This window comes from Mustela nigripes, chromosome 14, assembly GCF_022355385.1.
Source record: "Mustela nigripes isolate SB6536 chromosome 14, MUSNIG.SB6536, whole genome shotgun sequence".
NCBI classification, from domain to species: Eukaryota; Metazoa; Chordata; class Mammalia; order Carnivora; family Mustelidae; genus Mustela; species Mustela nigripes.
Genome location: NC_081570.1, coordinates 4,148,892 through 4,176,467, shown reverse-complemented (window position 1 = coordinate 4,176,467; position 27,576 = coordinate 4,148,892). Strand labels below are relative to the sequence as shown.

The 27,576-nt window shown below is 49.8% G+C and overlaps 1 protein-coding gene across 2 annotated transcripts in view; it reads left to right on the top strand.

Moving 5' to 3' along the window:
- Positions 1-27,576, top strand: part of DNAJC11 (DnaJ heat shock protein family (Hsp40) member C11) — a 71,641-nt gene that overhangs the window by 18,169 nt on the left and 25,896 nt on the right. For both annotated transcript variants that reach the window (XM_059374443.1, XM_059374444.1), the window contains exons 2-4: positions 4,644-4,773; positions 6,806-6,879; positions 13,460-13,561. In XM_059374443.1, the coding sequence (XP_059230426.1) occupies positions 4,644-4,773; positions 6,806-6,879; positions 13,460-13,561 (306 nt within the window). The remainder of the gene's footprint in view (positions 1-4,643; positions 4,774-6,805; positions 6,880-13,459; positions 13,562-27,576) is intronic.

Sequence of the window (27,576 nt, the reverse complement as noted above, 5' to 3'; positions counted from 1 at the left end):
CTGGGTGGCTCAGTGGGTTGAAGCCTCTGCCTTCGGCTCAGGTCACGGTCCCAGGGTCCTGGGATCGAGCCCCGCATCGGGCTCTCTGCTCGGCAGGGAGCCTGCTTCCTCCTCTCTCTCTGCCTGCCTCTCTGTCTACTTGTGATATCTGTCTGTTAAATAAATAAATAAAATCTTGAAAAAAAAAAAAAAAAAAAAAGAAGAAGTCTTTGATTAGTAGTTAAAGCCAGGCTGCGATTCCTGTTGGTACTGTGTTGGGGTTACCTGCAGACATGTCCTGAACCCAGTCATTATGTCCACCCATGAGCAGGCCGTGTTTGTTGATGGTATTCTGAACAGTATTGTCTTTTTAAGTTTGTTTTTAGATTGTAGAAATAAATTGATGTTTGTGTAGTGACTCTGTACCGCATGACCTTGCTAACATCACTTAGTAGCTTTTTTGTAGGTTCTTTATGATTTCCCATGTAAGTGATGTCTGCAAATACAGAGTTCTTCTTTTTCATTTCATTTCATTGTAAGCCTTTTATTTTTGTGCCTTATTGCAGAAGTTTCTTTTGTTTCCTGTAACATGAAATCCAACCATTTTAACAGACCACTAAACTCTATGGTCAGGTCACAGAGGACCTTTTCACTGTGAGTTTTATGATCTATGAGGTTGAATTTATAATAGATTGACTTTACATTAAAAACAGAACCAGGTGGGGGCGCCTGATTGGCTCAGTGGATTAAGCCTCTGCCTTTGGCTCAGGTCATGATCTCAGGGTCCTGGGATCAAGCCCCGCATCCATCTCTCTGCTCAGCAGGGAGCCTGCCTTCCTGTCTGTCTCTGCCTGCCTCTCTGCCTGCTTGTGATCTCTCTTTCTGTAAATAAAGAAATAAAATCTTAAAAAAAAAAAATAAAAGAAAGAAAGAAACAGATGATTGAGATGGTGAAACTTTTCAGACTTTTTTTTAAGGTTTTATTTATTTATTTGACAGTGGAGAGTGAGAGAGGAAATTCAAGCAGGGAGAGTGGGAAAGGGAGAAGCAGACTCCCTGCTCAGGAGGGACCCCACATGAGGCTCCATCCCAGGACCCTGGGGTCATGACCTGAGTCGAGGGGAGAAACCCCAGGCGCTGCAAAACTTTTCAGACTTAAAAGCACAATACACCTCTTTATACAGAATTTTAGAAACGAGTGTGCAGCTGTAGGTTTCATTTTTAATGATATCACAGATTTTGAAATAATACCATTTTTTTATGATAAAGAGTTTATCATTTATGAAATATCGACCCAGTGACCTCAGCTCTTCAGTTATGATGAAAGGTTCAATCTAACCTTCTACTGAATGTAATATTTATTAAAAATGAAACTTCTCATTTCTGTTACTTAATCGATAGCACATTAAGTCATTTATTAATATGATTACAGAAGGTCTTTCAGATTAGATGTCCCCCTCCCCCTTTGTCATCTCATTTAATTTTAACAACTAGGAAACAGCAGCCTAAGCTAGAAGTCAGCCGGGTCTGTCTAATCATGCACTTGTAACTTAGGAGATGCTGGAAAGAACGATTAAAATTGGCAGAAAGAAAATAACCTGTAATTGCTCTTTAGGAAGGAACAAGCCCCCTTACGTCATCACGTGGGTAAACCTACGTGGGGGAGATCTGGTTTATTCAGTTAACTAGTATTTGCTTAAAACAATGAGTTTGGTACAGGGGACATATTGGCCAAGTGTGGCAAGAAACGCATTGCACGATTGGTGTTGGCAGGGAAAGAAATCAGGGTTAAGAGAAAGAAAAAAGACCTGCAGACACAGGAATGTTGACTGACGCACATGTCTTCAATGGAGTCTCGTGTGTTTTATTGAAACAGAAGGTATATCTAGAAGAGGGCGCGTGTCATGTCGTAAGTGTGCAGCTCGGTGGATTTTCACAAATAAGGACTGCTTCACGATTGAGCGCTCCTGCCAGCCCGTGCCAGGGCAACACCTTCTCTCTGATCTGTTCTGCTTTCCGGGGGGTACTGAGCTGCTCTTTGGGTTATGATAGCTGGAGTGATCGGATCCCTCTTGTGAGCGCAGCGTCGTTGAGCACTGTACGGGTCATACGCCCTTTACTCCTCACGGGGACTTTGGGGAGAGAGGTACTCGTGTCCACAGCTGCAAGGTGAGAATACAAAGAAAAGGTTTTACAAGAGCCACGCTTTGTAAGCTTGTGCTCTGGGTCAGGCACTCTGCGAAAGCCCCGTGTGGTCACGCACTCACTCCGTGGTCTCCCCATCCCGGAGACTTTCGCCCTTTTGCGGATGAGCACGGTAGGAGTCAGCAAGCTCATTTGCCCCAAAAGCCTGTGTTCTTCACCAGTAAACTTGGAGGTCGATGTGTCACCACAGAGGAAATCTTGCAGGTGAGCAGATGGAGAGAAAGAGGGACGGCAGACACCTGCCAGTGGTCGGACAGTGTAATTCTCAGAGGCTGCGCCAAAGAGCACGAAGGCAGGCAGGGGAGCTAGAATGGGGCAGAAGTCTGCCTGATTCCGAGAGGACAAGGGATACTCAGTTAACAAGGTCTTTGACCCTCTTCAGGGAGCTGCTGATTTAAAACTACGTGTAGATGAGCCTCTGTCCAAATAAGCAGCGAAGGTCTGTGTCTGGTTTAAAGCACAGGCTGAGGGGCTCACAGATAGCTCTTTCCGGATAACAGATCATGTGAAGTCCGCTGGAAAGGCCCAGAGAGGTCAGCCAGCCAGCCACCTCCTTCCCAGAAGAAGAAGTGATGGGCCTAGAAGTGAAAACATTGTCCAGAAGGCACTGAGGGGCACTGGGCACGTGTGACTGACACATCTCACCAGTCACGTGCAGTCTTCCTTTGGAGGCCTCCAGAATTCCTTGTTTGAAACCTCTAGTGGAGGGGCGCCTGGGTGGCTCAGATGGTTAATCGTCTGCCTTCGGCTCAGGTCATGATCCTGAGGACCTGGGATTGAGTCCCGAATCGGGCTCCCTGCTCAGCGGGGAGGCTGCTTCTCCCTCTGCCTCTCTCTCTTTATTTCTCGTGAATAAATAAATAAAATCTTTTTTTAAAAAGAAAGAAAGAAAGAAACCTCTAGTAGGGCAACCTGGATGGCTCAGTTGGTAAAGCGTCTGATTTCAGCTGAGGTTATGATCCCAGATTCCCGAGATCAAGCCCCGAATCGGGCTCCCTGCTCAGTGGAAAGCCTGCTTGTCCCTCACTATCTGCCCCACCCCCCAACACTCGCTCACTCAAATAAATAAAAGTCTTAAAAAAAAAAAACCTGCAGTAAACATTCACAGTGTTGCCGATTTTCTAGCGTCTGAGTAACATACTCATATATAAAGTATTTAAATTTTGTGCCAGAAATTACTACTAAAGTACATTAAAGTTTTGCCTTTTATCCTTAGTGGGGAAAAAAAAAACTTCATGAGTCCTGGAATTGGAAGATACTGAAAAGTTGTAGAAATTATAGGAAAATATGCTCAAACGTGTTTCCTTGTCACCTTGATCACTTGATGAGTCCCTGCGGTGGCTCTCCCTGCACATACGGGTTCTGAGACTTGGTCCCAGGCCTCTGCCCAGATGCCTGGTTTTTTGGCTCCCTCTGGCACGTTGTCGATGACCCAGAAATGGGATCAAAATGGTGAGGGAGTTGACTCCCAAAATAAAATGTTCTTTCTTTGACCGATCATCTGGATAGAGCTGCCTGTTCAGCATCGCCTCTGATGGACCAGAGTGGTCCCTGAGGCTGATACAAAATCAGATCCAATACTGCCCAAAAAACAGGCCTGATGGGCTAGCCACATAGGTAGCTCAGTGTTCCTAGGGCCTCTGAGGGAGGTTGTTCCTGCTAACTTCTCGGTGGCTGTGTGGCAGGCAAAGCAGAATGTGGGTTTTGTCCTCCCCCCCATGTCCCTCCCTTCTGTGTGGCTGAAACACGGAGTCCATTTTATTTACTCCGTGTCTTCTGCTCCTCTCGTGGTACGTGTTCTCCCTCCAGCTGAGGACTTGTGAGGACTGGGGCCTCGGGGGCAGGGGGGCGTCTTTTGGATTTGGGAAGGAGGGCTTTTGTTTCTACTGTAGGATAGCAAAGGATTTTTGCCTGCTTTCTGCACTGCCTTTTGGAATTAGAGGTTGCACCGGGGACGTGTGTTGGCTTTACAATTTTATTTGTCTTTGATTTTTTTTTTTTAAGGGCAAATATATTCACTGCATTTCTTCTGTTGGAAAACTGCGTAAGATGCATGGCATTGCTGTCTAGTGGTGTATAGTTTTTTCCCTGTCTGAGCCAATTTTCTGTTAGGAGTACCTTGTTATGATTTATTTCAAATAACTTAGGTTAAAAAGTAAGCGGGTCTCTGACGTTTTTTGTTTCAGCTCAGAGCACAGTGAACCAGTATTAGAGACACATCTGATCGCAGCATTTCCCAGCGAAACACAGTTGCTATTGATGTCCATAATTGATCACTTTATTAACTGCGGAAAAAAGAAGCCTTATTGAAGCAATAAAGCATAACTTCATTATGTCCCGGGTGCGGAGAGCAGACACGTTGGAAAGTGGCTGACAGGCTCCCATTTCAAGGCTGATTCTGATAATGATAATATTTAAGGAGCATTGATTGTTCTCTAATTGGATTTTTCTTTCCGTAGGCCTCTTCTGAAGAGCTGAAAGCCGCGTACCGGAGGCTGTGTATGCTTTACCATCCCGACAAGCACCGAGACCCCGAGCTCAAATCACAAGCAGAACGACTGTTTAACCTTGTTCACCAGGCTTATGAAGGTCAGCGGAGGGCTTGGCTTCACGCAGACGCCCTGGAAGCAGCTGCTCGATTTTTAAGAGACTTGATTTGTAGGGGGCAGAAAGAGGGTCCTTAGACGTGTATAAGAGAGGAGGGTTAGGTCAGTGCTTTTTTACTGACAGGGTCCTTTGAAAGAGTAGTATTTTGCTTCAGAAATCAATATGTGTCCAGTGAGTGGGAAGCGCGAGTGCAGGCAGAGCAGCAGACGGGCTGGGCTGCAGGGAGCACTGGGGCTGTGAGTCGCTCGCTGGCTTTCTTCTAAAGGGAACTCGTAGAGGTAAAAGGCTGATCGCTGCCGACAAGCCCCCTTTGTTCTCTTGTTATGAGAAGATGTACAAGAACGTTTTTTTTGGCCCCGATTTTATTGGCTCCGGAACATTCAGTGAAGGAAAGGTTCTAACAGAAGGAGGAGAACGATCTTAAGAAGGCCACCAGGGAGTAGTCAAGTAACACAGGGTTTTCTGCTTACTTCTCAGGTACTAGAGAAAGAAAATTCTGTGATATAGTTGGGTGTAAAACGTTCAAGTCGCTGATAAGTCCCCGGTTTCTGTCGGAGATGGTGGCAAAGCTCTTGGTCACACGGTGGTGTTGGTCACACAGTGGCGCAACTGCCTTCAGTACCCTGAATTGTACACTTCAAAGTGGCTAAAATGGATTCTCTGTTATGCATATTTTGCCACAGTTTTAAAAAGAAAGATTAAAAAATATTTACTCCTAGGACACACACCAAGTAAAACAGTCTGTTTATTCCAGAGCCATTTGGTGATTTGCACCTTGGTTAGACAGACCAAAAATTAGTAACGTGTTTCTTTAGAGAATAAAGACTTCTCATTGCAGTCGGAAGAGCATATGCTATATTTCACTTAGTGGTTTTACCGTAAAATTAGATTTTACTGAGGAGGAACGCTCGGGCCGTGACACATGGCGCGGGTCTGAGCTCAGTGGCAGGTCTTCATCGCACCTAACTCCAGTGAGACCGTTTCCATGGCGGTCCTGACCAGGAGCCTGGTCCTTCTGTCGCATCATGTGGGCTGAACGGCTGTGATACTTTGACTGCTGTCCAGATCACCCTCAGCCCATTCGTGTGGTTATGGAGATTCAGGGAAGAGTTAATAGAAAACCTTCGCGGAGCTGGTGTAAGTGCTGCGGCAGCAGAGCTAGCCCCAGTGTTCACCCTAACGGGGAGACCAAAGCAAAGCCGTGAATAAGTAATTCCCTATGAAATTCTCCAGATCAGCTCGAGAAGTCTGCCTCCCGCGTTTTCCAGTGGTCAGCATTTCCTTCTTCCCCATTAGATTTGAATATGGATAGAATCATTTACATCTTTTTTTTAATTAGGCCTAAAAATATATGGGAAGTCTCAAGGGAGAGAAGATTCAAAGGTCTTGAACACAAACTGGCAGAGGAGAAGAGGAATGGCCATTAGCTTTCCTGACACTTGTGTTCAGTTCGGACGTCCTTCCAGTGGCTCCGTCCCTCACTGAAAGACTTTGATGTACGGAGTTAGGTGGCGTGGCCGCCACCATAGTGACAGGTGTTTGTGTCTTTAAATGATTTATAAAAAAAGGAAAGATTGGGGAGAAGAACCTGTCTTCGGAGTTAGTGAAACTCTGTAATAGAGCAAATAATAAATCACCTTTTTCTACAATCAGAGCCTGTCTGAACAGGCTTTAGAGACTGGAGTGAACAGCCCAGGTATGTTACGGGCTACGGCAGAAACTGAGCTCTATTGGAAACAACTGTTCTTGAGGGACACTCGGAAGCAGCTTCCTGTAAGGTGAACCTCACAATTTAAGAGTTGCTGAGACACAAAAAATCCAGTATTTCTCATTCGTGTCCACCTTTCAGCATATCCTAGATCAGATCTAAGAGGCAGTTAGGAGGAGGGAGGCACGGGACGGAAGGTGGGGTTGGGTAGGGAAGAGGAAGAGGTGAGCTCACCGGGTGATGTTGTCTCCGGCTCGGACGGGAGAATTCCGTGCTCTCTTAGCATGTGTCATTCTGAATTTGCAGTGCTCAGCGACCCCCAGACCAGAGCCATCTATGATATATATGGGAAGAGAGGACTGGAAATGGAAGGATGGGAGGTAAGAGAAACTGCACATCCTGTGTCCCAGAAGAGCTCTCCAGCTCCACACGCTGCGATCATGGGTTGGAGAATACCGAGAGGCGCCAGGGTCCCGTTCTCATTGGTCTTTTGGTCTCAGAGACGGAGTTCTAGGCTCGGCTGTGCCTCTGCCTACCTCTGTGTACCTGGGCAGGTCAGTCACCCAGCTTGTCCTCAGTGTCCCGACCTGTCGGGTGAAAAGCTAAGGGCGTAGATGCTGCCAGTAATTCCTAACCCCAGGGAGGGCCCAGGCCAGTTGTGGGGTTGATGGAAGACCGTTTCTGCAGAACATAGTTCTGCCTTCACCTGCGTTTCCTGCCGCCCCCTTCCCCACCCCGCGGGTGGCACAGTTCTGTGCCCTCTCTCCACCCCAGCTTACCTGCAACCCCATCTGGGACGTGTTCCTGTTGGTCACGTGCTGTGCGTGTGAATGAAACGGAAGCACAGTAGTAGTAGTACAGTTGAGAACTACCGGGCTAACTGGCCCTTCGTGAAATCAGCTCTCCCCGGCAGCCAGGCTGTACGAAGAGTCACAAAAGTCACACAATTCTGTGCTCCACACCACCTCTGCCCAAGCCTCGTGCACGTCCACACTACCGTCTGCAGCAGGAAGGCCCGAGGCTCGAGTGGGAAATCGAATATGAGAATTAGCGGGAAAACTCTGAAGTTGCTGTAAGAACATGTAGATGTTAGAATTTAATTTCATTAGACTTGGTTCTGATGCCCGAGAAATGGTGGGAAGCTGTTAGCGTTAAATTGGCCGTCACTGGTTTCTCTCTCATCGCATAAATTACAAGGCATATGCAAGGGCATAAATTACCCTTGAAGTTCTCTCGGTGCGTAATCTCGAGCCGGAGGCCTGGCTCTGACTAGTATCGGAGCCTTCTCCAGGCCTTTGGAGAAGGAGTGCAAGAGAAGCCACACGGGCTCCAGTCCCTTGGCCACTGCTGCTTCGTATTTATGGCAGCTTATGGGCCGTCTTCTGCCTGTGGCCAGGTTTGGGGCACCCATGCAATAAATGGTAGTTGCTAACATTTATCAAAATGGGAGGTTTTACATAAATATCCAGTTGTCTGTCTTCTCTTGGAAAAATCGGAAAATCTGGTAGCAGCATATCTGAATTGTTCTGTGAGGAGCCTCTGCCCCGTGGGTGGGCCATGCTGTCACCGTCCCGGCGCTCACCACCTCCTGTCATCTGACCACTGGCCTGCCCTTCGTCCGTGTGTCCCACCTGGCTCCAGCGTGCATTTGGGTTCTGACCTGTGGCTGGATGGAGGCAGCAGCACTTCACGTCACATTAGTTCCTTGTAGCTAAGTATTAGGTACACATTTTTCCATTCCTGAAAGGAAAATACGATCCTGTCGTATTTACTGACTTGCTCCTCATCCTTCGTGCACATGGTCAAGCTCCCTTGTGTTTTGAACACGTGGGTCAGCTGTGGTTTGGATGGGTGCATTCAGGGCCCCTGCAAGGCCGGAGGCTCCCCCTTTGGAGTCTGGGCGGTTAATTCCCAGCATCATCAGCCCATCTAATGGAGCGGCGGGATAACGTCTTCCTGACAAAATACTGCCTGGTTTCCTATCGCCAAACCAAATTATCTCCCCATTAGAAACAAAGCAAAACCACACACACAGTAATGATTCTAAAAGTATGTAGGCAGTCACAGATGGTGAATGGATAAGCTTTTCTATTCATATATTTTAGTAAGCTACTTTATAAGGAAATTAAGTTCTCATCTATCAGAATTGGCTTTTTATTTTCATTGATAACTAAGCTTTTTTGCAGTTTGCTATTTTTGCATTGATACTAAGCTTTCACTGAAGATAAAAATGCCTTCAAGGAAGAGCACATGAAGATACCTCCCCGATATTTACTAAGAAAGGTGTGGGTGCCTAACATACGATAGAAACGGAGCCCGTTGTTCGTGTTGCACAGGAACGGTCTCACTCCAGAGCATTCTGTGCGGCTGGCGTCCTGACTCCCTCAAGGAGACCATCGCGCCCCTACTGGGTAACGTGCGGATTCTCCGGCTTCAGCTGAGTTCCCTTCGCGCTGTTGCTGGTGTTCTTCAACTGTTAAACTTTTCTAATTGCTGGTGGTATCCGCTTGCCACATACCTGTTAGTCTGAACATACAGGCAGTCGCTGGAGGAGGGAGGGCGCTGTCAAAACCATAGCACCTGAGACGCCTCTAGTCCCGAGATGTCAGAGCCCTGGGGCGGAAACCTGAGTTTGTTCAGGCTGCACAAGATACAAGTCCTGCTTTCAGCCGCTAGTCAGTTTCAAGGTTGGTTTTGTTTAGTTTTAGAGAGAGAGAGAGAGTAAGCAGGGGTTTGGGGCAGAGGGAGAGAATCCCAAGTGGTTTGTACACTCAGCACAGAGCCTGACAGGAGGCTTGATTCCACGACCCTGAGATCATCACCTGAGCCAAAATCAAGAGTCAGATGCTTAAGGGCGTCTAGGTGGCTCAGTCAGTTAAGCATCGCCTTTGACTCAGGTCATGATCCCAGAGTCCTGGGATGGAGTCCCGCATCGGGGTCCTTGATGAGTGGGGCGCGGCCTTTTTGTGCCTGCTGCTCCCCCCGCTTGTGTGCTCTCTCTCGCTTTCTCTCTTTATGACAATTAAAATTTTTTTTAAAGGGGGGCTAAGATGCCTAACCAGTTGAGCCACCTATGCTTTTGCCCTTTTTTTGTCTTTTAATCTTTGAGAGGCTTTGTCCTTCTCCAGCAGGATTCCGAAGGAAGAAGATGCAGACGTACAAGTGATCGCCACTTGTGAAACCAGCCATTTTAGTTACCCGAGTTGGTTAGCAGTGTTTGTGCAATACCCATGTTGAAAATGAAATTGGCTTGAGTGGCAAGCTTCACCTTTGAGCTGGGAGTGCTCGGTGGCATTGAAGCCGGTAACGGTGAGCCGGCAGAGAGGAGAGCCCGTGACTCAGGAGCACTGGGAGATATTCCACCGCGTCCTTTGGCTTACACTGCCCACGGTCTAGTTTTTGTCCACAGGCCCTGCCGGTACCCACATCTCACTCTTCCCTGTCTCCTTGACGTCTGTCTCACAGTGGCTAGGACAGTAGCCTTCATTAGGCAGAGCTGCAGTGCGGTCAAGGTCATGAAAACAAAGACTTAGAAGCTCTCACAGACTAAGGAGATGGGATGACAGCATACAAGGCCAGAGCCTGAACCGGATCCCGGAGCACAGGGATGACAACATGCAAGGCCAGAGCCTGAACCGGATCCCGGAGCACACAAGGGATGTTAGTGGAAGAGCTGGTGAAATCGAGAAGGTCTGGGTTCCGTTCCTTGGAGTGCTCTAGGGTTGGCTTTGAGATTTGGCCGCTGTCCTAGGGCAGTGTGAGGTGTTAACATCAGGGGAAGCCGGGGGAAGGGTGTAGGAGAACTTCCTGTACTGTCTTTGTAATTTTTCTAAAGTTCTGAATAATTTTCTAAAATTGTTCCAAAACCAAAGTCAAGTAGCTGGACTCAGAATTTTCAGACCAGACAACCCCTCAGGAATCCTGTAGTCCAACCCCGTCACTGTAGCAGGGATCCGAGGCTTAGAGAAGTGAAGTGACCCTCCCCGCGCCCCCGAGGCCGCCAGGAGGTTAGAGGCAGGGTGGGAGAGCCTGCCTTCTGTCCTACCACGCTGCCTTGCTTTTAGGGATCCCTGCCCCCTCTTCCACAAGGCAGATCCGTGTTCCTGGCTAGCGCAGGGACGGACCTCATTGGTGAATGGACAGTTAAGGTGAACGGGACAGGTGTGTAGATTCAGGGGCTGCCCATGATCTGCCCTGTTAACGGAAAGTGTCTGGTACTCACCATCTGGCATGTGGTTCTGGGCACTGTGTTCCTGGGTACGTCTATCCAAGGGTGCCTGAGATGGAGGAAAGTGACGTGTGGCTGGCTCGGTCTCCTTCCCTCCTCTGCCGTGGTGCACTGTGCGGAACGGGCCGAAAGGACGAACGATGTCGGGAGCCTTGGAAGCGAGACTCTGGCCTGAGCCACCCAGCTCTTCGCCGCTCTCCAGGTGCCAATCCTCTTGACTTTGCAGTCCGCTCTGATTATGCACCAGCTGTTTGCCAAACCTGTGTAAAATTGACTAGAAACGGAATGACTTCACACGTTTGGAATATTTGCCTCTTCAGCTTATCACAGAGTAGGGCAGAGAGAGGGATTCACAGCTACTAATTCAGTCGGCAAAGGTCAGACAGCTCTAGAATTTCTAAAACAAATCTTGTTTTGCTCTGGCCTCTGCAGAGCCTGACGCTTTCCAATCTTTTAACTCCTGAAATCTTACAAATCTTTGTATTTAAAAAATATCAGGAGAGAGGCATATTCATGGAGTCTGTGTTGCTGGTTAAAGCTTGGCTTGTCAAACTTGTGCTTAGTCTGCATTATCAACACCGGTGTCCCGCTGGACAGAGTACTCGGTGGGAAACCTTCTCATCCAGGCAGAACAGGGAGGTTATTCCAAGACCTGTGCAGCAGGCACTTCCCATCCAGACCCTGCTTGACCTTGGTAGTGCAGCACTTAGGTCACCACCGGCAGGTTCCACAGTCATAGGTTGGGGTTCAGAGGTCGTGAAGAATTTCTAAAACACTTTAAATCCTTTTTTCCTGATCTTTGTTGATCTTCATGGTTAAGTGGAGTAGTTGGTAACTTCCATCTCCCTGAAGCTCTTTTGCTTTTATTCTCTGTGCTGAAGGGAGAAGCCGGTGGGAGACAGGGGTGCTACAGAAGCGGAAGCCCTGAGCTTCCCTGCCCCGGCTCTGCCCCCGGCTCAGTCCAGGGTAGGAATGCAGGCGGAGTGCTCAGGCCTCAACTGCAGGGAACCAGCAGGCTGAGCCTCCATATCCATTCAGTACGACCGAGGATGGTGCTGGGAGGCCACAGAGCAGTCACTGGTGCCACTGATTTATTTGTTCTTGGATGATTTTTGTGTTTTTATTTTAAAACTTCCTTTAAGAGAACTGCTGCCCCCGTTTAGTAATTCTTGGTTGTATCAGGTTATAAGAGGAGAAAAAGGTTTCTCCATTTTTTTCTCTTTACTTCCTGAGAGCAGTAGTAAACACATTTCTCAGTGTTTTTTTGGATAAGCCAGTTTTTATTTTTCTTTTTCTTTATTGCTGAATAATAAAACCGAGGTGCACAAAACCTTAGACTATAACCCATTTAGAATACACACACACGTATGTGTGCACAGAGATGTCTAGAAGACACAGAAAAGCTCGATGTCAGCCTGTGGGAGGGATGGTTGGAAAGAGGGAGCTACAGGCGAGTTGCACTGTTTGCTTTATATCCTCCTGTACTATTTTGATTTTTTGCTGTAAGCGTGTATTTTTTTAAACAATTCTTTAAACTTGTGATTTCCAGGATTGCTTCTTCTCACATCACCTCCCTTTTTAGCTGTTCTGTGAGCAGCCTCTCAAGGCTCCTCTGTGTCTCTCCCACTGCTACAGGCAGTGTGCTCTCGGGGCTTCCCCCCGCCCAGCTCCGGACGCTGTCCCACGCCGATCTCGGTGTTGCTCACAGGCCGTGGCATCTTGGACCCTAAAATCACATGGTGCGGTTTTCTCTTTCACAGATACGGGGCCTGAGGCCCACGGTGGCCTTCCGTTGCCTATTAGAAATCTCTGCTTCATGACGCGCTAAGAAAAGCCGCAGCGGGAGGCCGTATTTCCTCATTGATCCGACATCATTGTTCAGGGGGTCTGCCCGTCAGTACGAGAATTGGGGGTGCAGAAGTGCACCCGACATCTACATCCTCGGGGTCCTATCGTAGTGTAGTAGGGAAGGTTGCAAAAAATGCCCAGACCTGATGGCCGAAGACCCCTTGGTCCGAGCCCAGAAGGCATCTCTGGCGATGGCCCCGGCGCACTGAGGAGAGATGGCCGGGCTGTGTGGGCCTTTGCCCTTTGGTTCCGTCTTTAAGGTTTATTGTCTGTGCTGGGACCATTGGGAAATTTAGACCGTGAGACTTAAGGTGATGTGTTCTTGGGGAGCCTGGGTGACCCAGTTGGTTAAGTGTCCGACTCTTGCTTTCAGCTCGGCTCCTGATCTCAGGGTGGTGAGATCGAGCCCCGAGCAGGGCCCCAGGCTGGGTGTGGAGCCTCCTGAAGATGCTCTCCCTCCCTCTCCCTCTGCCACTCCCCCCCCCCCCCCCGACACTTGTGCGCGAGCTCTCTCTCTCACCGTCTCTCAAAAACTAAATGAAAATTTAAAAATAAGGTGACGTGTTCTTTGTAAGGTTCCTGCAGCCTCGCATCAGCTACTGAAACCAGGGAAGTCGTGCTTCGGTCTCTCCGGAGAGCTGAGGAGAAGCGCGGCCACGGGACGATGAGGGCAGAGCTGAGTGGGTGTGACCGTGAGCCTCGCCTCCCCAGGGCCCTTGTCCACGGGGAAAAGCCCACTGGGCATCGCTGGCGTCTCGTTTAAGTCCCGGGGAAAGGAACACGACCCCGGGCCACGCGGACTCGCCAGTTAACCCTGTCAGCTCTTTGCGTCTGTCTTCCTTGCTTTCTGGGTCCTTAACTGTGTCCTCCTGCTGTGCCCGCAGGTGGTGGAGCGGAGGAGAACGCCGGCCGAAATCAGGGAAGAGTTCGAGCGGCTGCAGAGAGAGCGGGAGGAGCGGAGGCTGCAGCAGCGCACCAACCCCAAGGTGAGCCGGGCCCGCAGGGCGTGCGAGCCAGCAGGCCAGCCCGAGGTCCGTGGTGCTGCTGGGGCTTTTGTGTGTGTGTTTGGCTGGTTGGTTGTTTGTTTGAAAATAATAACGTACAAAACTGGTGGAACAAAGTTTTGTGTATCCAAGTGGCGTCTTTATGGAAAGCAGCTCCCAGTGGCTTTCCGCAAAGCTGTGGCCGAGGACCTCAGAAAAGGGTTTCCAGCCATGCGCGGGGCAGCAGCACTGGTCCCACGGCTCCCCAAAGCCAAGGAGACCTCCCAGACAGTAAGCAGCACAGGCAGGTCCCTGAGACCCTTCCCTGCAGTCGAGCTGCCCACACTCTTGCTGGGTGACAGTCAGGGGACACTCGCTGTCAGGGAGAGGGCGGCCACCTGACCACACTGAGGCAGCTGGGTTCCCTGCATGGCTTAGGACATAGGATTGTTCCAGACTGCCTTGTACAGGGGCCTAGGCTTTTTTTTTATCCTCTCCAGACAACAGCGCTGTGAACACCAGTCACTGGGCTCTTGTGGCAGCGACAAGATGACTCCCTTTGACTCGGTCAAGTCCCCAGGGGAGTTTGAGTCCTGCTAGCAACGTGCCTGAGTCTGGGAGCTACTTCTCAGTCCCATGTACCGTATCTCTGTCCTTTGGTTTGTTAGGGAAGCGCGTTCTGAGTCCATGTCCCAGCCCTGCGGCAAATGGGGCACGTCAGTCAGTCAGAGGTACCAGATGTGCGAGTGGCTAACCGAATGCGGCCCCGTGTTCCCGTTCAGTGTGCTGGGTAAGCGGGGCTCGGCCTCCGTCAGCGTGACCAGGGTGTCCTGGCAGGTGGCCTGAGCGTCTCCTAAAGGAAAAGAACAGACGCTGGCGTACATCTGGGAGGTGCGATAATACGAACTTCTGATCAAATATATTCCAGAAAGTGGATTTTTTAAAGACTCCCACAGCAGTTAGGGGACTGTATATTCAGAACACTGCCGTCTATTTGAAGCCTGCATTTCAGAGTATATTTATAAATGCCCACACCTCTCCTTTCTACCCGCCTCCCTGCCACAGATGATGGCGTCAGTGGTGGCGAGTGGCTTTTGGTCACAGGCTGGTGGAGAATTGAAACACCGGCCAAACCAACTCGGGGCGGGTGACGTAGTCGGGGGCACTAAAGATCTCAGGGGCGCATAAACCATGCTCATGGGGGACCTTCGCAGAGCCAGCGGTCAGGGCCGCACACTGGGGGGATGCCGGGTTGGAGGGGTCGGCGCTGGCAGATGGAGCGAGGGCTGCGGAGATGGGGTGGGAGCCCGGCGGGAGCGCGCTGTTGCTCTGCTGTCTTTGCTGCGCTGGCTGCAGCTCTGCCACATTCAGAGCAACGAAGGGGAAAGACGAAGGGGAATGACACTGTCACAGTAGCCTGAGCCTCTGTGTCCTGCAATAAAATCGGCCATCTGGGTGTGCGCAGTGATTGCTTATTGGGATTCTGTGGAAATGTGTCTCCGGGCCATGTTTCTGTGGAATGAGGGAGCACAGCTGTGACCGTTTCACACAAGCGTGCAAGTTATTGTAAAATTCCTAATACTGCACTACTTGCTTAAACCGCTTCCAAATAAGACGTTTTCTAACCAGAAATAGGGAGTAATAACCAGATGTGGGCTATGCAGCATTTCAGGGAGAGGTTTTGAGCTGGGTCTTTTATTCCATTTCTGAGGGTTTTGCTTTTCATAGTGGAAGGGTTTGGAATATTCTCATCCTAAGAAGACAGGGCGATCTCCTCTGTTAAGAAAACCACAGAGGAAGGACACTGCCGATGACCATCAGGCTGAGCACTGACCTGTCCCAAGAGACTGGCAGGCAGGTTCCATTTTTGGTACTGCCGTCTGAATCTTGGACGGGCATTTCTCTCTGTTGTTACAGAAAGAGTTTGTTGGGCAGGGATTTTTGAGTAGGATGTATGTACCAAGAACAGGCAGAGAGGTCAGGTGAGAAAAGTCACAGATTGGAATTCCTGACTCTGATACAGTGATGCGGGACCCAGAGCAAAGCATGTGACCTATGCTTTGTTTTCTTGTCTATAAAATGAAGCCGTCTGGGGGTGCCTAGGTGGCTCAGTCGGTTGAGTTGTCAGCCTCTTGTTTTCGGCTCATGTCATGATCTCAGGGTCGTGGGGTCGGGCCCTGTGTCAGTCTCCACACTCGGCGGAGTCTGCTTGTCCCTTTCCCTCACCCTCTGCACCTCCCCGCAGTCGGTCTCTGTCTCTCTCTTTTTCTCTCTCTCTCAGATAAATAAAATCTTTAAAAAAAAAAAAAAAAATGACACTGTCTGGCTTTCCTGTCATACAAGCTGGGAAATGATTTAACCTTTTTCTTTTTTTAAGATTTTATTTATTTATTTGTCAGAGAGAGGGAACAAGCAAGCAGAGAGGCAGGCAGAGGCAGAGAGAGAAGCAGGCTCCCCGCTGAGCAGGGAGCCCAATGCAGGACTCCATCCCAGGACACTCATGACCTGAGCTGAAGGCCGCTGCTTAACCGACTGAGCCACCCAGGTGTCCTGGGAAATGATTTTAAAAATAGGAAATAGGAGTTAATTTATTAGAGACGGACAAGCCTGCTAAAGAAATGCATAGTGGTACCTATCAGGTACTAGTGAGGTTAAGAACTCAATTTCATTTTCGTTTTGCCTCCAGCACTGCATGGGAAACGCTTGGTTTGGTCAGGCAGTTCTGGGCCCTGGTGGTTGGGTCTGGATGGGGTCTGGCAACTGGGATTTCAAAATGGCCCTCTGACAACACCATCAGCCTTCTGCTGCGGCCTTGGCCCAGTGGTGTCAGCGTGCCCAGCTACCTGTGAGTCCTGGCTTGTCTGACTGAGCTTGGGAAAGCACTGTGGGGCTCAGAAGTGGTGAGCGCAGCCCCCAGCTCCGGTGTGCGAGCCGGCAGCGGAACGCATACAGACACGCTTATGAGCAGATGCCGGAGACAGTGTGGTGGAGCCTTCCACTTGGAGTCAGGAGCCCTGCACAGGGATTCAGAGTCCTCCCTCCCATCCTGGGCCCTGGGTCAGGCTGCTTCTCCTGTCTTAGCTCAGTTTCCCCTTGTGTGCAATGGAAGCTTTGCCCGGAAACCCACTTCTTGGGGTCAGAAGACCCCACAGTCCTTAGTTTCCTCACTTCTGTTTTCTGTGTTTGCTGCATGAGAGGAAAGTCCTCTGTGTCCCCTGCCGGAGACCCCCAGGCTCAGGTTGGTGGCATCCAAGGACCTCCCGGTCCCTGGCACTGAGCAGCTCTGGGAGGGTGTTCACAGCCGGGCCAGACGGCGAGGCTCATCCCCATCGAGAGCACCATGTGCGACTGGACTGTCGCTGCACTGCCCCGGCCACCCTCCCTCCCTCCATCCTCCGGATCTCTGTTTTGTGGCTCAGTCCGTCCACAGGGCTTGCCTTTTAAAGACTTAGGATCCCACGATAGGTTTGTTCCGTGTTGCATTCACTTGAGATTGGTTCCCTTGATTCTTTCCTTTGTTAATGCCCGGAAGCTGTCCCTCCCTGCCACGGCAGCGACTCTGGGGTCGGCCAGTGGACGTTACTGCCGCCTTCTGGGGACTTTGTTCCCATTCCGTGCAGAGCAGAGCACTAAGTCACGAGCTGTTGGGGAGCTGTTGGGGGGCCGCCGCCGTCTGCCTCCGGGGGTAGGCTGGCCGCCTGCCGATCCCGTTACAGAGCAGTTCAAGGGGGCTCGCTGCATCCTGTCCGTTTCCTTTTCGCCGTTCAGAGGTCCACGTAAGCTCCCTGGCAAGACCTCCTCTCTGATTTCAGAAAGGCCGGCTTATCGGCCTGGTTCCTGTGATAGCTTAAAAATAGGATTCAGCTTTATCGGGAAAAGAATTTAAATAATGTATCAAGGAAGACATGTAACAGTAAAAATATTTTTAAATCCCAAAACGTTTTCATAAAGATGCAGGATTACATTACTCAATTATTTTTAAAGGGTTTTTAAAAAGCTATGTCTCGGCTGCCGCGGCTGATGGTCGTAGGCATTCGAATGAGCCCGTGGCTATGACTTCAGTCTGTTCGGGGGAAATGGCTCTGATGTCATAAACCGGCTCGGCTTTGCTGACAGGAAAATTGTGCCGAAGGAAAGCTCTTTGGACCCATATGTTTGTTGTGTTCGATGGCAGGAGGGGACGATTAGCGTTTGCACAAATAGGCAGCCACCGCAGGGGAAGAGACTGGGAAGTTGTTGTAGAAGATGGGACCGAGTGAGGAGACAGAGCCTTTGCGGGAGGCACGAGGCTTTTCTCCCCCATCCTGTTGGCGTCACCGCTCCGAATCAAGGTGTCCAAGTGGGAGACTGGGGGTGAGGGGACACAGGGGTGGGGGCATCCTCGGGGGGTGAGGGGACACGGGGGTGGGGGCATCCTTGGAAGCTCCGGTGAGTCTGCGTTTGATCCTCGCTGAGCTCAGGCAACACAGGTTCCGACTCTGATCTCCCAGCGACTCTGTGGACACGACCTCAAGAGCCACCCTGGGCCCAGCAGCCGGAAAGCGGCTACACGTTGCTCTTACGGCACTTGCCTCCTGGGGGAAGTTTCAGTCAGTCATTGAGAATGCATTTGACAGAAATTTCTCCCTTTATCCTTATGGCCAGATAAAATACAAACATGAAAATAATTCAGAACGGAGCATTCCTGATTCTCCTCAAAGAGGGTTGATGAATGCACCATCTCCAGCCTGGTGAGAAGCTTCTCGTCGTGGGAGAAGGGCTGTCACGTGGCATGCTCAGAATTTCTGTGAATGATGTCAGTGAAGATGTGTCTGTCATATTCTCCGGCAACCCAAGGCCGGAGGACAAAACCACGGTTCTAGAATATCGCAGTGAACTAGAGTGGAAAGGTGACCCGGGCTAGCCCAGAGAAGGGGAGCCGGGGAGAAATGGTTCTGCACCGCCTGGGCTTACTAATATCAACAGCAGTTTAGAGCAGTGGTGGGTTGGGGGTGGGTAAGCTAAAGGTGACTCGGGTTCACAAGGCGGTGTAGACTGGGGGCCCGTACTGAACCAGGCCCTGCTCCAGATGTGGGCGTGCAGCAGAGAACGGCAGACAAGCCCCTGCCCTTTGGGATTCGAGTTGAGAGAGACAGATACTACACCACGGACGCGACACGTAAATGATGGACTGTGTTAGGAGGCGATGTTGCCAACGCGGGGAGGTGGGACAAGGTGGGGGGACTGCGGTTTTAAATGGGGAGCTCGGGCTTGCTGAGCAGGCGACACTGAAACTAAGAGGAGAGAGGAGCTACTATGGGGGTATCTGGGAAGAACCTTCTGGATGGAGGGAGGAGCCAGTTCAAAGGGATAAGGTGGGTCTGGTACGTTGGAGGCGAGTGTGTGCAGCAGTGGTGGAGGGAGTTAGACCTCTCTGAGGTCAGAGAGGCACAGCTTCCCCCTCCCTGTGGAGAAGCAGCAACTGGTCTTAATTTGTGGTAGGTGCGGAGAACAGAACCAACAGCTCGAAGACGATTTTGGCTTGGTGCGAGGAACAAGGCGGGCTGCTGGGGACTGAAGGAAACCACACTTTTCTCCACCATCTCATCCTGAACACAGAGCAGCAAGGACCTACATCTTCCAGGGGGGTGGGGGGGTGGGGGAGTTATATAATTAAGATAAAAATAAGTTTTCCCGGCTGTTCACAGAGTCCGTGTGGGAGTGGATTCCCGGCCGGCAGGTGGTGCTCCCATCCGGGCTGGGTGGAGTTCTCTGATGACCTCTGGGTTGGGGTGGGGGGGTCTCTCTCACTCCAGGCCCTCCCTGCCTGTGAGTAATGGTGTCATTTGGTTATGTGGCTCTTCCCAGGGAGGAAGTTTTTGACACTTAACAGGCACAAGAAGTCTACTGATTGTTAAATATGCATAAGGCCTTTTTGAGATTTTAATCACTTTAAAGATTTTTTATTTATTGGAGAGCATGAGTCGGGGGAGCAGCAGAGGGAGAAGCAGACTCCCTGCTGACCAGGGAGCCCGAGGCGGGGCTCCATCCCAGGACCCCGTGATCATGACCTGAGCCAAAGGAGACACTTAACCCACTGAGTCACCCAGGCGCCCCAAGATTTTAATCGTTTTTAAGGAGACTCTAGTTTTGAAGTCTGAGGTATGGGAACATTTTTCTCAGTCTTTTTGTGGTCTAAGTAATATGCATAAATAGTGGAGAAAGTCAGTTACTCGACCTACTACAAAAACAACCTCTCGCCGCTCCCCGCTGGTCTGTCCAGGCCTCGCTGCTGCCCCTGCCCCGGAGGCACCCGAGGGAGACACTGCGAGAGAAGGAACACAAGCAGGGGGAGTGGGAGAGGGGGAAGCAGGCTTCCCGCAGAGCAGGGAGCCCGACGCAGGGCTCGATCCCAGGACTCCGGGATCATGACCTGAGCCACCCAGGTGCCCCTGCTCTTAGATCTTCTGTCTCTCACCCATCCTTTTGGCATCCTCTGAGGCCCTGCTTCGTCCTCCCCCCTCCCACTCCAGTCTGGACCCCCGCTCTCTGGCCTGCTGTACGGCTGGGGCCCCACGACTCTCCTCATCGGCTTCCTAGGAATGTGTTTCTGTTCGCTTCGGCAACACCTTGTTCCCCAGGAGCAGCCACAGGGGGCACTGCCAGGCCCGGGAGCCCGGAACAGCACCTCCCTCACCTCGGTGGGCTCCCTCTATCCCTTCCTGTGGAGAAAACCCATCTTCTAGCAGCTTCATTAATGGAAATCCTGGAAGTCAAATTTCTTGGTTCTTTTCTCCCCCATTTTATTGTCTCTTGAAAGAGAAAATAATAACGTAAGTTATACATATACATAACTTATACATACACATGCGTACGGCGGATCACGTGTGACATCTGAGCCCTGACAGCGGTCAGGGACGTGGAGGTACACCCCGCCTGACCCCGGGACAAGAGTCCTGCCACACTGGGTGTCTGCCTCCGCGGCCCCCTCCTTTCCCATCTCCAGGCCGCAAAGAAACACCAGCCAAAGGGGGTCATCCTTCTGTTGCCTTTTAAACTTTGTCACAAATTGGATACGTGCTTGAGTGATCCGCTGTTTGGTTTTTATTGTTCTCAAGCTTCACAGAAGTGGTCCATGCTCTAGGTGGGCCTCTGGGACTTGTTTTCTACCCACACCTCCTACCCGTGCAGACGTCTGTGCGTTTCGCGAAGTCGTGACTCAGTCATTTTCGCTGCCGTCCGCAGTGTATGCCTTCCCCTGCGAGTGGGTGTCTGGTCTCCGGGTTTCTGTGTCCATGAGCTCCTCCGTCTGAGCTCGAGGGGTCCCGGGATATGTAGAAGTTCAGCTGGGGGAGATGGTGCCGCGGCGTTTTCCGGAGGTGAAAGCGGCCTTCCCCTAACTCAAAATGTCTCGATTGGATCTTCAGACCTACCTAAGCGTAAAGCTCGTGTCTGGGTCTTTGTCACAGTGTGTGTATAGATAGACACGCACATGGTAGGAAGTGTGTCTCCGCGTTCAGTGAGAGCTCTGTGTTTAATGTTAGAAATGGCTGCTCTTGATCTGTTTTAGACTTAAAAAAACAACAGGGTTTTTTTGTGTGTGTGTGTGTTTTTCCAACCTACAATTCAGCAGGATATGAAGCTCCAGTTTGGAAGTCATCTTTCCTCTGAACTTGGAAGACCTCATTCCAGTGTCTTCTAGCTTCCGGGACTGGTGTTGAGAAGACCCGTTCCTGTTCTCGTTCTCGTGTGGGGTGGTCTTCTCCCCCTTTGGAAGCCTGTAGGGCTTTCCTGTCTGGGCTGGTGCAGCTGCGTGTGGGAGGCCTTGGGTGAGCTGCTCAGTGGAGTCGGGCGCACAGCGGATGCACGCGCGGGCGCACAGCGGATCCACGCGCGGGCGCACAGCCATGCCGCAGCCCTGGCGCGTTTTCTCACGCTCACTCTTCCGAACTCCGCTCTGCTTCTGTCCGCACCTTCCATTTCACACATCGGGCTCTCTGGACGCATCGTCTCACTGGCTCATGTTTTCCTCTCTGTTTTGCATATTTTTGAGTAGTTCTACTTGTTAAGAAAGTTTCTTTTTCTAAGTGGTTTTCCTGCCTTCCTATCAGCGTGAAAAATCCTGCCGTATTTTTTAATATCCAAGAACTTTCTTCAGTTTGTTGTTTTCCATATTCTTGCGGAGGTACAAGGAAGGGCTTTGGTTCTTGAGCCGTGTCGAGAGGTGCCCTGTGTCCCCGTCCCGTCTCTGACACCCCCCAGCTGTGTGGCCTCGGGCAAGACTCGTGGCCTCTGTTCTTGGTGTCTTCATCTGTGAAATGGAGACAGTAACAGTACCCACCTCGTTATTAATGGAAAGATTCAATGGAGTAATGCATGTCGAATACTTCAGAGTGTCCCCAGCACTTACTAAGCGTTCATAAATGCTGGTTTCTATGATTAATGCAGTCTCTTTGCTTTTACTGAGCGTATTACTTAGTCATTTCCTGCCATTTTCTCTGGCATTTGTATCCTCTGCTTCTTTCGGTTCTTTTTGATCTTTACTTGGTTTTAGACTTCCGTGTTGGAGGTTTTCCTCCAATGTCTGCTAATCTCTGGCCAGCTGCCCGTGAGGCGGTGCAGCGCCGGGGACAGTCATAGACTTGGCAGGGCTTGACACCGATAACCTTCACTCTGGGCTGTTTGGAAGGAGACGCCCATCCCCCGCACACACACAAAGGTTAGTGTTGAAAGGCTTTTTCTACCTACCAGCTGGTACTTCTCTGGAGAGGAGACCCCCAGTCTCTCACCTGGCTGCCGGCAGTCTTGTCACTGAGAGGGCGGGAAGTCGGGAGCTGACCATTCCGTGTGAGTCTCACTTCACCTCGTTCCTTGCTTCCAGGACCTGCCCCCCCAATCCCACCCCACTCACCTCCACTGGACCTGGCATGCCTTCCTGTGATTTCTTCAGAGAACAAGCCTCTGTCACTTCTCTCCTTTGAGCCGGCGACTGGTCCCTCCGGTTCCGGAGCCAGCAGAAGCCCCGTATCTTCCTCTGCTCAGTCAATGACCACCTCCATTCTTTTCCAGTTTCTAATAAGGCTTGGTTAGCATCTCTTATCCTGTCGCTCTTGGTGTTGCTTGAGTGTCATTTTGGGAGGGAGGAGGGTTTCAGGAGAACAATCCTATTGGTTTAACCAAAAATCCAAATTTACTTATTGGAGATAATTGCACCAGAAGACTGATGTTTGTCCATAATCATGGAGATGGAGGAACAAAAAGCGGCCACAACTCTGCAGATGCATTGTCTTCAAGTTAAAAGACTGTTGGGGGTGGGGGGCGCCTGGGTGGCTTCATCGGCTAAGTGTCTGACTCTAGATTTTGGCTTAGGTCATGATTTCGGGGTTGTGAGATCGAGTCCGTTGTCAGGCTCTATGATCTGTGCAGTGTGCTTGAGATATTCTCTCTCCCTCTCCTTCTGCCCCTCTGTGTCTGTCTGTCTGTCTGTCTCTCTCTCTCTCTCTCTCTCTCTCCCTCCCAGACAAAATCTTTAAAAGCCTGTCGACTTGGAGAACAGACCTGGGGTCACCAGGGGTTGGGGAGAAGAGAGGGGAGGAGAGTGGAGGAACCCAGCTCTAAACGGGCAGCACAAGGATCCCTGTGGCGGTGGAAGTGTTCCATATGCTGGCTCCTTCTGGAGGCATGAACCCACGTAGGTGATCAGGTTGTATAGAGTTAAATGCACATGCCACAAATGAAAAAGTAAATAAAACTGAGGAAATCTAAACAAGAAGGTTGGATTGTATCAATGTCAGTATCCTGGTCATGATATTGTACTGTAGTTTTGCAAGACGTAGCCATCGAAAGAAATGTGATGCATCAGATCTCTATTTATTTCTTACAACTGCATGTGAATCTACAATTATCTTGGTAAAATTTTCAGTTAAAAAAAACGGGGTGGCTTAGTTGGTTAAGCGTCTGCCTCCGGCTCAGGTCATGATCTCCGGGCCCCAGGATGGAGCCCCACATCGGGCTCTCTGCTCAGCGGGGAGTCCACCTCTCCCTCTGCCCCTCCTCCACTGGTGCTTGTGTGTACACATGCATCTCTCAAATATATACATAAAATCTTTTTTTAAAAAGTGCAGTGGGTGGCTCAGTGGGTTAAAGCCTCTGCTTTCGGCTCAGGTCATGGTCTCAGGGTCCTGGGATCGAGTCCCACATTGGGCTCTCTGCTCAGCAGGGAGCCTGCTTCCCTCCCGCCCCCCCCCGCCTCTCTCTCTCTCTGCCTGCCTCTCCATCTACTTGTGATCTCTCTCTGTCAAATAAATAAATAAAATCTTTAAAAAAAAAAAAAACACAACACACAAGATTTAAAAAAAAAGAAAGTACAGATTCTCAGGGCAACTGAAGGGGAGTCTCGGGCTACTACCTGGGAATGTGTATTTGAACAAGCTCGGGAGGGAATTCAGATGGTGGCTGGATGGGAACTGTCAGAGGAGTCTGCCAGTGGTGCTATTTTTATGTAACGGTTAAAGAAAAAAGAGTTGACTTACGAGTAGTTTGTTGGACGCCAGGAAGATGGTGACCCGGTGGGCTTGTAGTTTAGAGGTTGGACCAGGTGCTTCAAAGGGGATCTCTCCAGTTACTGCCGCTAGTGTTCAGCTCCTTAAATCTGTGATTTTTACCGAAGACCTCAAAACCTGAGACACTGATTAAATCATACTCACTTGACAAGTCGTGCTACATTGTTATTACTTACCTCAGTGCTTGAAGACAGTTTGAAACTTTGGGTTTCTGGGTTGTGTGCCCCGGAGTCGAGGTACGAGGTACTTTGGCAGGGGGAAGGCAGAAAACTGGCCTGTACAAGAGATTGAATCCTCTGGCTCCTACACGGTCACAAATGTCTCAGCTGGCAATCTGTGGCTGTTGTGTGTCCCACTGACAGGTTTTCAGTGCGTCCTGACGGTGTGTGAAGAGCCTCGTACTGTCCTCATCGTTGTGCTAATTGCAGAGTTAAGTACCGTGGGATGAGGGTCCACCACCTGCAGCCTGCTGGCTGGTTTTCTCCAGCCTCTGAGCTAAGAACCACTTTTATTACATCTTAAATGGTTTTTAAGAAATCAGAAAGGATAAGGGTGCCTGGGTGGCTCAGTGGGTTAAGCCTCTGCCTTTAGTTCAGGTCATGTTCTCAGGGTCCTGGGATCGAGCCCCGCATCAGGCTCTCTGCTCAGCGGGGAGCCTGCTTCTCTGCTTACTTGTGATCTCTCTCTCTCAAATAAATAAATAAAATCTTTTAAAAAGGCGCCTGGATGGCTGAGTGGGTTAAGACCTCTGCCTGGCATTCTGGGATCGAGTCCCGCATTGGGATCTCTGCTCTGCTCTGTGGGGAGCCTGCTTCCCCTCCTCTCCCTGCCTGTCTCTTTGCCTACTTGTGATCTCTGTCAAATAAATTAATAAAATCTTTAAAAATAAATTAATAAAATCTTTCAAAAAATCAGAACGATAATTCATGACACATAAAAATGATATGAAACTGAGATTTCAGTGGTCTTAAATAAAGTTTTACTAGAACACAGCAACACTCATTTAAGTATTACCTGTGGCTTGTTTGTGCTTCCCGTAACAGCACAGGCTTGAGCAGTTTCAACTGTAGTTGCCCACAGAGCCTCAAGTGCTGTCTGGTCCTGGACTGCAAAAGTTTGATGACCCCACTCTACTAAAAAATAAGGGGACATATGCAGGTATTTTCCTCTGTAAACTTTTTTATTTGAAAAAGGGAATTTAGTAGTAAAAGAACACAAGCCTGGCTGCGTTCAGTTAGCCGTTGTTGGGAGAGCTCTTGACTCATCGGTCTGTCCAGCCTTAGATCTGTTTCTCCTTTTTCCTTATCTTTTTTTATTTTCTGTCAAAATTCGGATCTGACTTTCCTTCCTCAAAGTTAGGACTTCTCGTATAAAAGCATTTTGCCTTGAAAGTTTCTGAAAGTGAGTTGTAAGTTGTGCCAAACGCCTGGTTAGCTCGTAGAGAAGAAAGCTGTCCAGTTCTGGTGCTGGGGCCAGTCCGTTTTCAAAAGGTTATTCCTTGAGCCGGAAGAACAGCAGAAGGCAGGCATCCAAACATCTCCTTAAAATATTAAAAGCCATGTCCTTGTGAGCTCACAGTGTCGCGATCATTCATCTCTGGGACAGTCTGTTTCATGAGCCTTGGCTGGCACTGGAGCCTAACATTCTTTGTGGTGGCTCTCGTGACCTTTCTGGGTTAGTCCTTTTCCATAGACTTGGATCAGCACCAGAGGCTGTACTGGTTGAAGTATTTGGTTATTTTGGCCTTGTTTAAAGAAACAACAAGATGGTTGAAAAAGTGATGACGTGAGCAATATTTTTTTTTACTTTTAAAGGCTGTTTTGGGCGCTGGTGAGTCATTTGATTGTCAGTGCAGAGTTAACACAAATATCTATCATTTTAAAAGTTTTCTTTGGGAAAGGAAATAAAACCATATTGAGCATTATTCTGGAAGTTTTAAGCCAATGCAGTTTGGCAAATGATAAACGAGATGTAAATGTTGAAAGGGCTGTGATATTCGGTGGAAGGTGAGATTGCCTGTCCGTAGAGAACCAGCCGTAAACCATCAGGACTGACGCGCTGAATGAGACAGTTACGAGACTCGCATACCTAGGACAGTGGGTTTCTGCCGTTCCCGCCAGCAGCACCGTGCGGATTACGGAATAACCTCTCCGGCCTGCTCTCCTGCCTCCCTGCTTCCCCTCTCCGTCCCCCAGCTCGGCAGCCAGACTGAGCCTGCGGAAACTCGGGTCAGCCCCGGTCACCTGCCTGCAGAGCTCGGAGGCTGGCGTCGCTCTTTGTCAGCAGCACTCTCCCCGTGGCCCATGATGCGGCGACCGTCGTGCATCATCCAGACCAGGACATTTTTGAGAGTGTGAAGGGGTGCTTAAAGTAATTAAAATTTTCTAGTTTTTGAAATGTTCATTGACCAAGGCACCTGGGTGGCTCAGTCAGTTAAGCATCTGCCTTTGGCTCAGGTCATGATCCCAGGGTCCTGGGATGAGCCCCAAATCGTGCTTTCTGCCTGGCAGGGACCCTGCTGCTCCCTCTGCTCGTGTGCGCGCGCACGCTTTCTCACTCTCTCTGTCTCTCTCAAATAAGTAAATAAAATCTTTTTTAAAAAACAAATAATTTTTAGGGGCGCCTGGGTGGCTGAGTGGGTTAAAGCCTCTGCCTTCGGCTCAGTTCATGATCCCGGGGTCCTGGGATCGAGCCCCGCATCGGGCTCTCTGCTCAGCAGAGAGCCTGCTTCACTTCCTCTCTCTCTGCCTGCCTCTGCCTACTTAGGATCTCTGTCTGTCCAGTAAATAATAAATAAAATCTTTTTTAAAAATAAATAAATAAGTGAATGATTTTTAAACTCTAAAAATGTTTATTGACCAGCACTGGTTTTATTATATTGGAGAACCTACAAAATGGTTTATTCAAAAACTACTTCAGAAATATTTCCTTTAAAAAATGTACCTATGTATATTAAAGCAAACTTTACGGGCGCCTGGGTGGCTCAGTGGGTTAAAGCCTCTGCCTTCGGCTCAGGTCATGATCCCAGGGTCTTGGGATCGAGCCCCGTGTCAGGCTCTCTGCTCAGCGAGGAACCTGTTTCCCCTCCTCTCTCTCTCTGCCTGCCTCTCTGCCTACTTGTGATCTCTGTCTGTCAAATAGATAAATAAAAATCTTTTAAAAAATAAAATAAAACGGGGCGCCTGGGTGGCTCAGTGGGTTAAGCCGCTGCCTTCGGCTCAGGTCATGATCTCAGAGTCCTGGGATCGAGTCCCGCGTCGGGCTCTCTGCTCAGCAGAGGGCCTGCTTCCCTCTCTCTCTGCCTGCCTCTCCATCTACTTGTGATTTCTCTCTGTCAAATAAATAAATAAAATCTTTTAATAAATAAATAAATAAATAAATAAATAAATAAGATAAAAAATAAAAATTATGTTGATTATATGAACATTAAAAGAAGAAGCAGGGGCGCCTGGGTGGCTCAGTGGGTTAAGCCGCTGC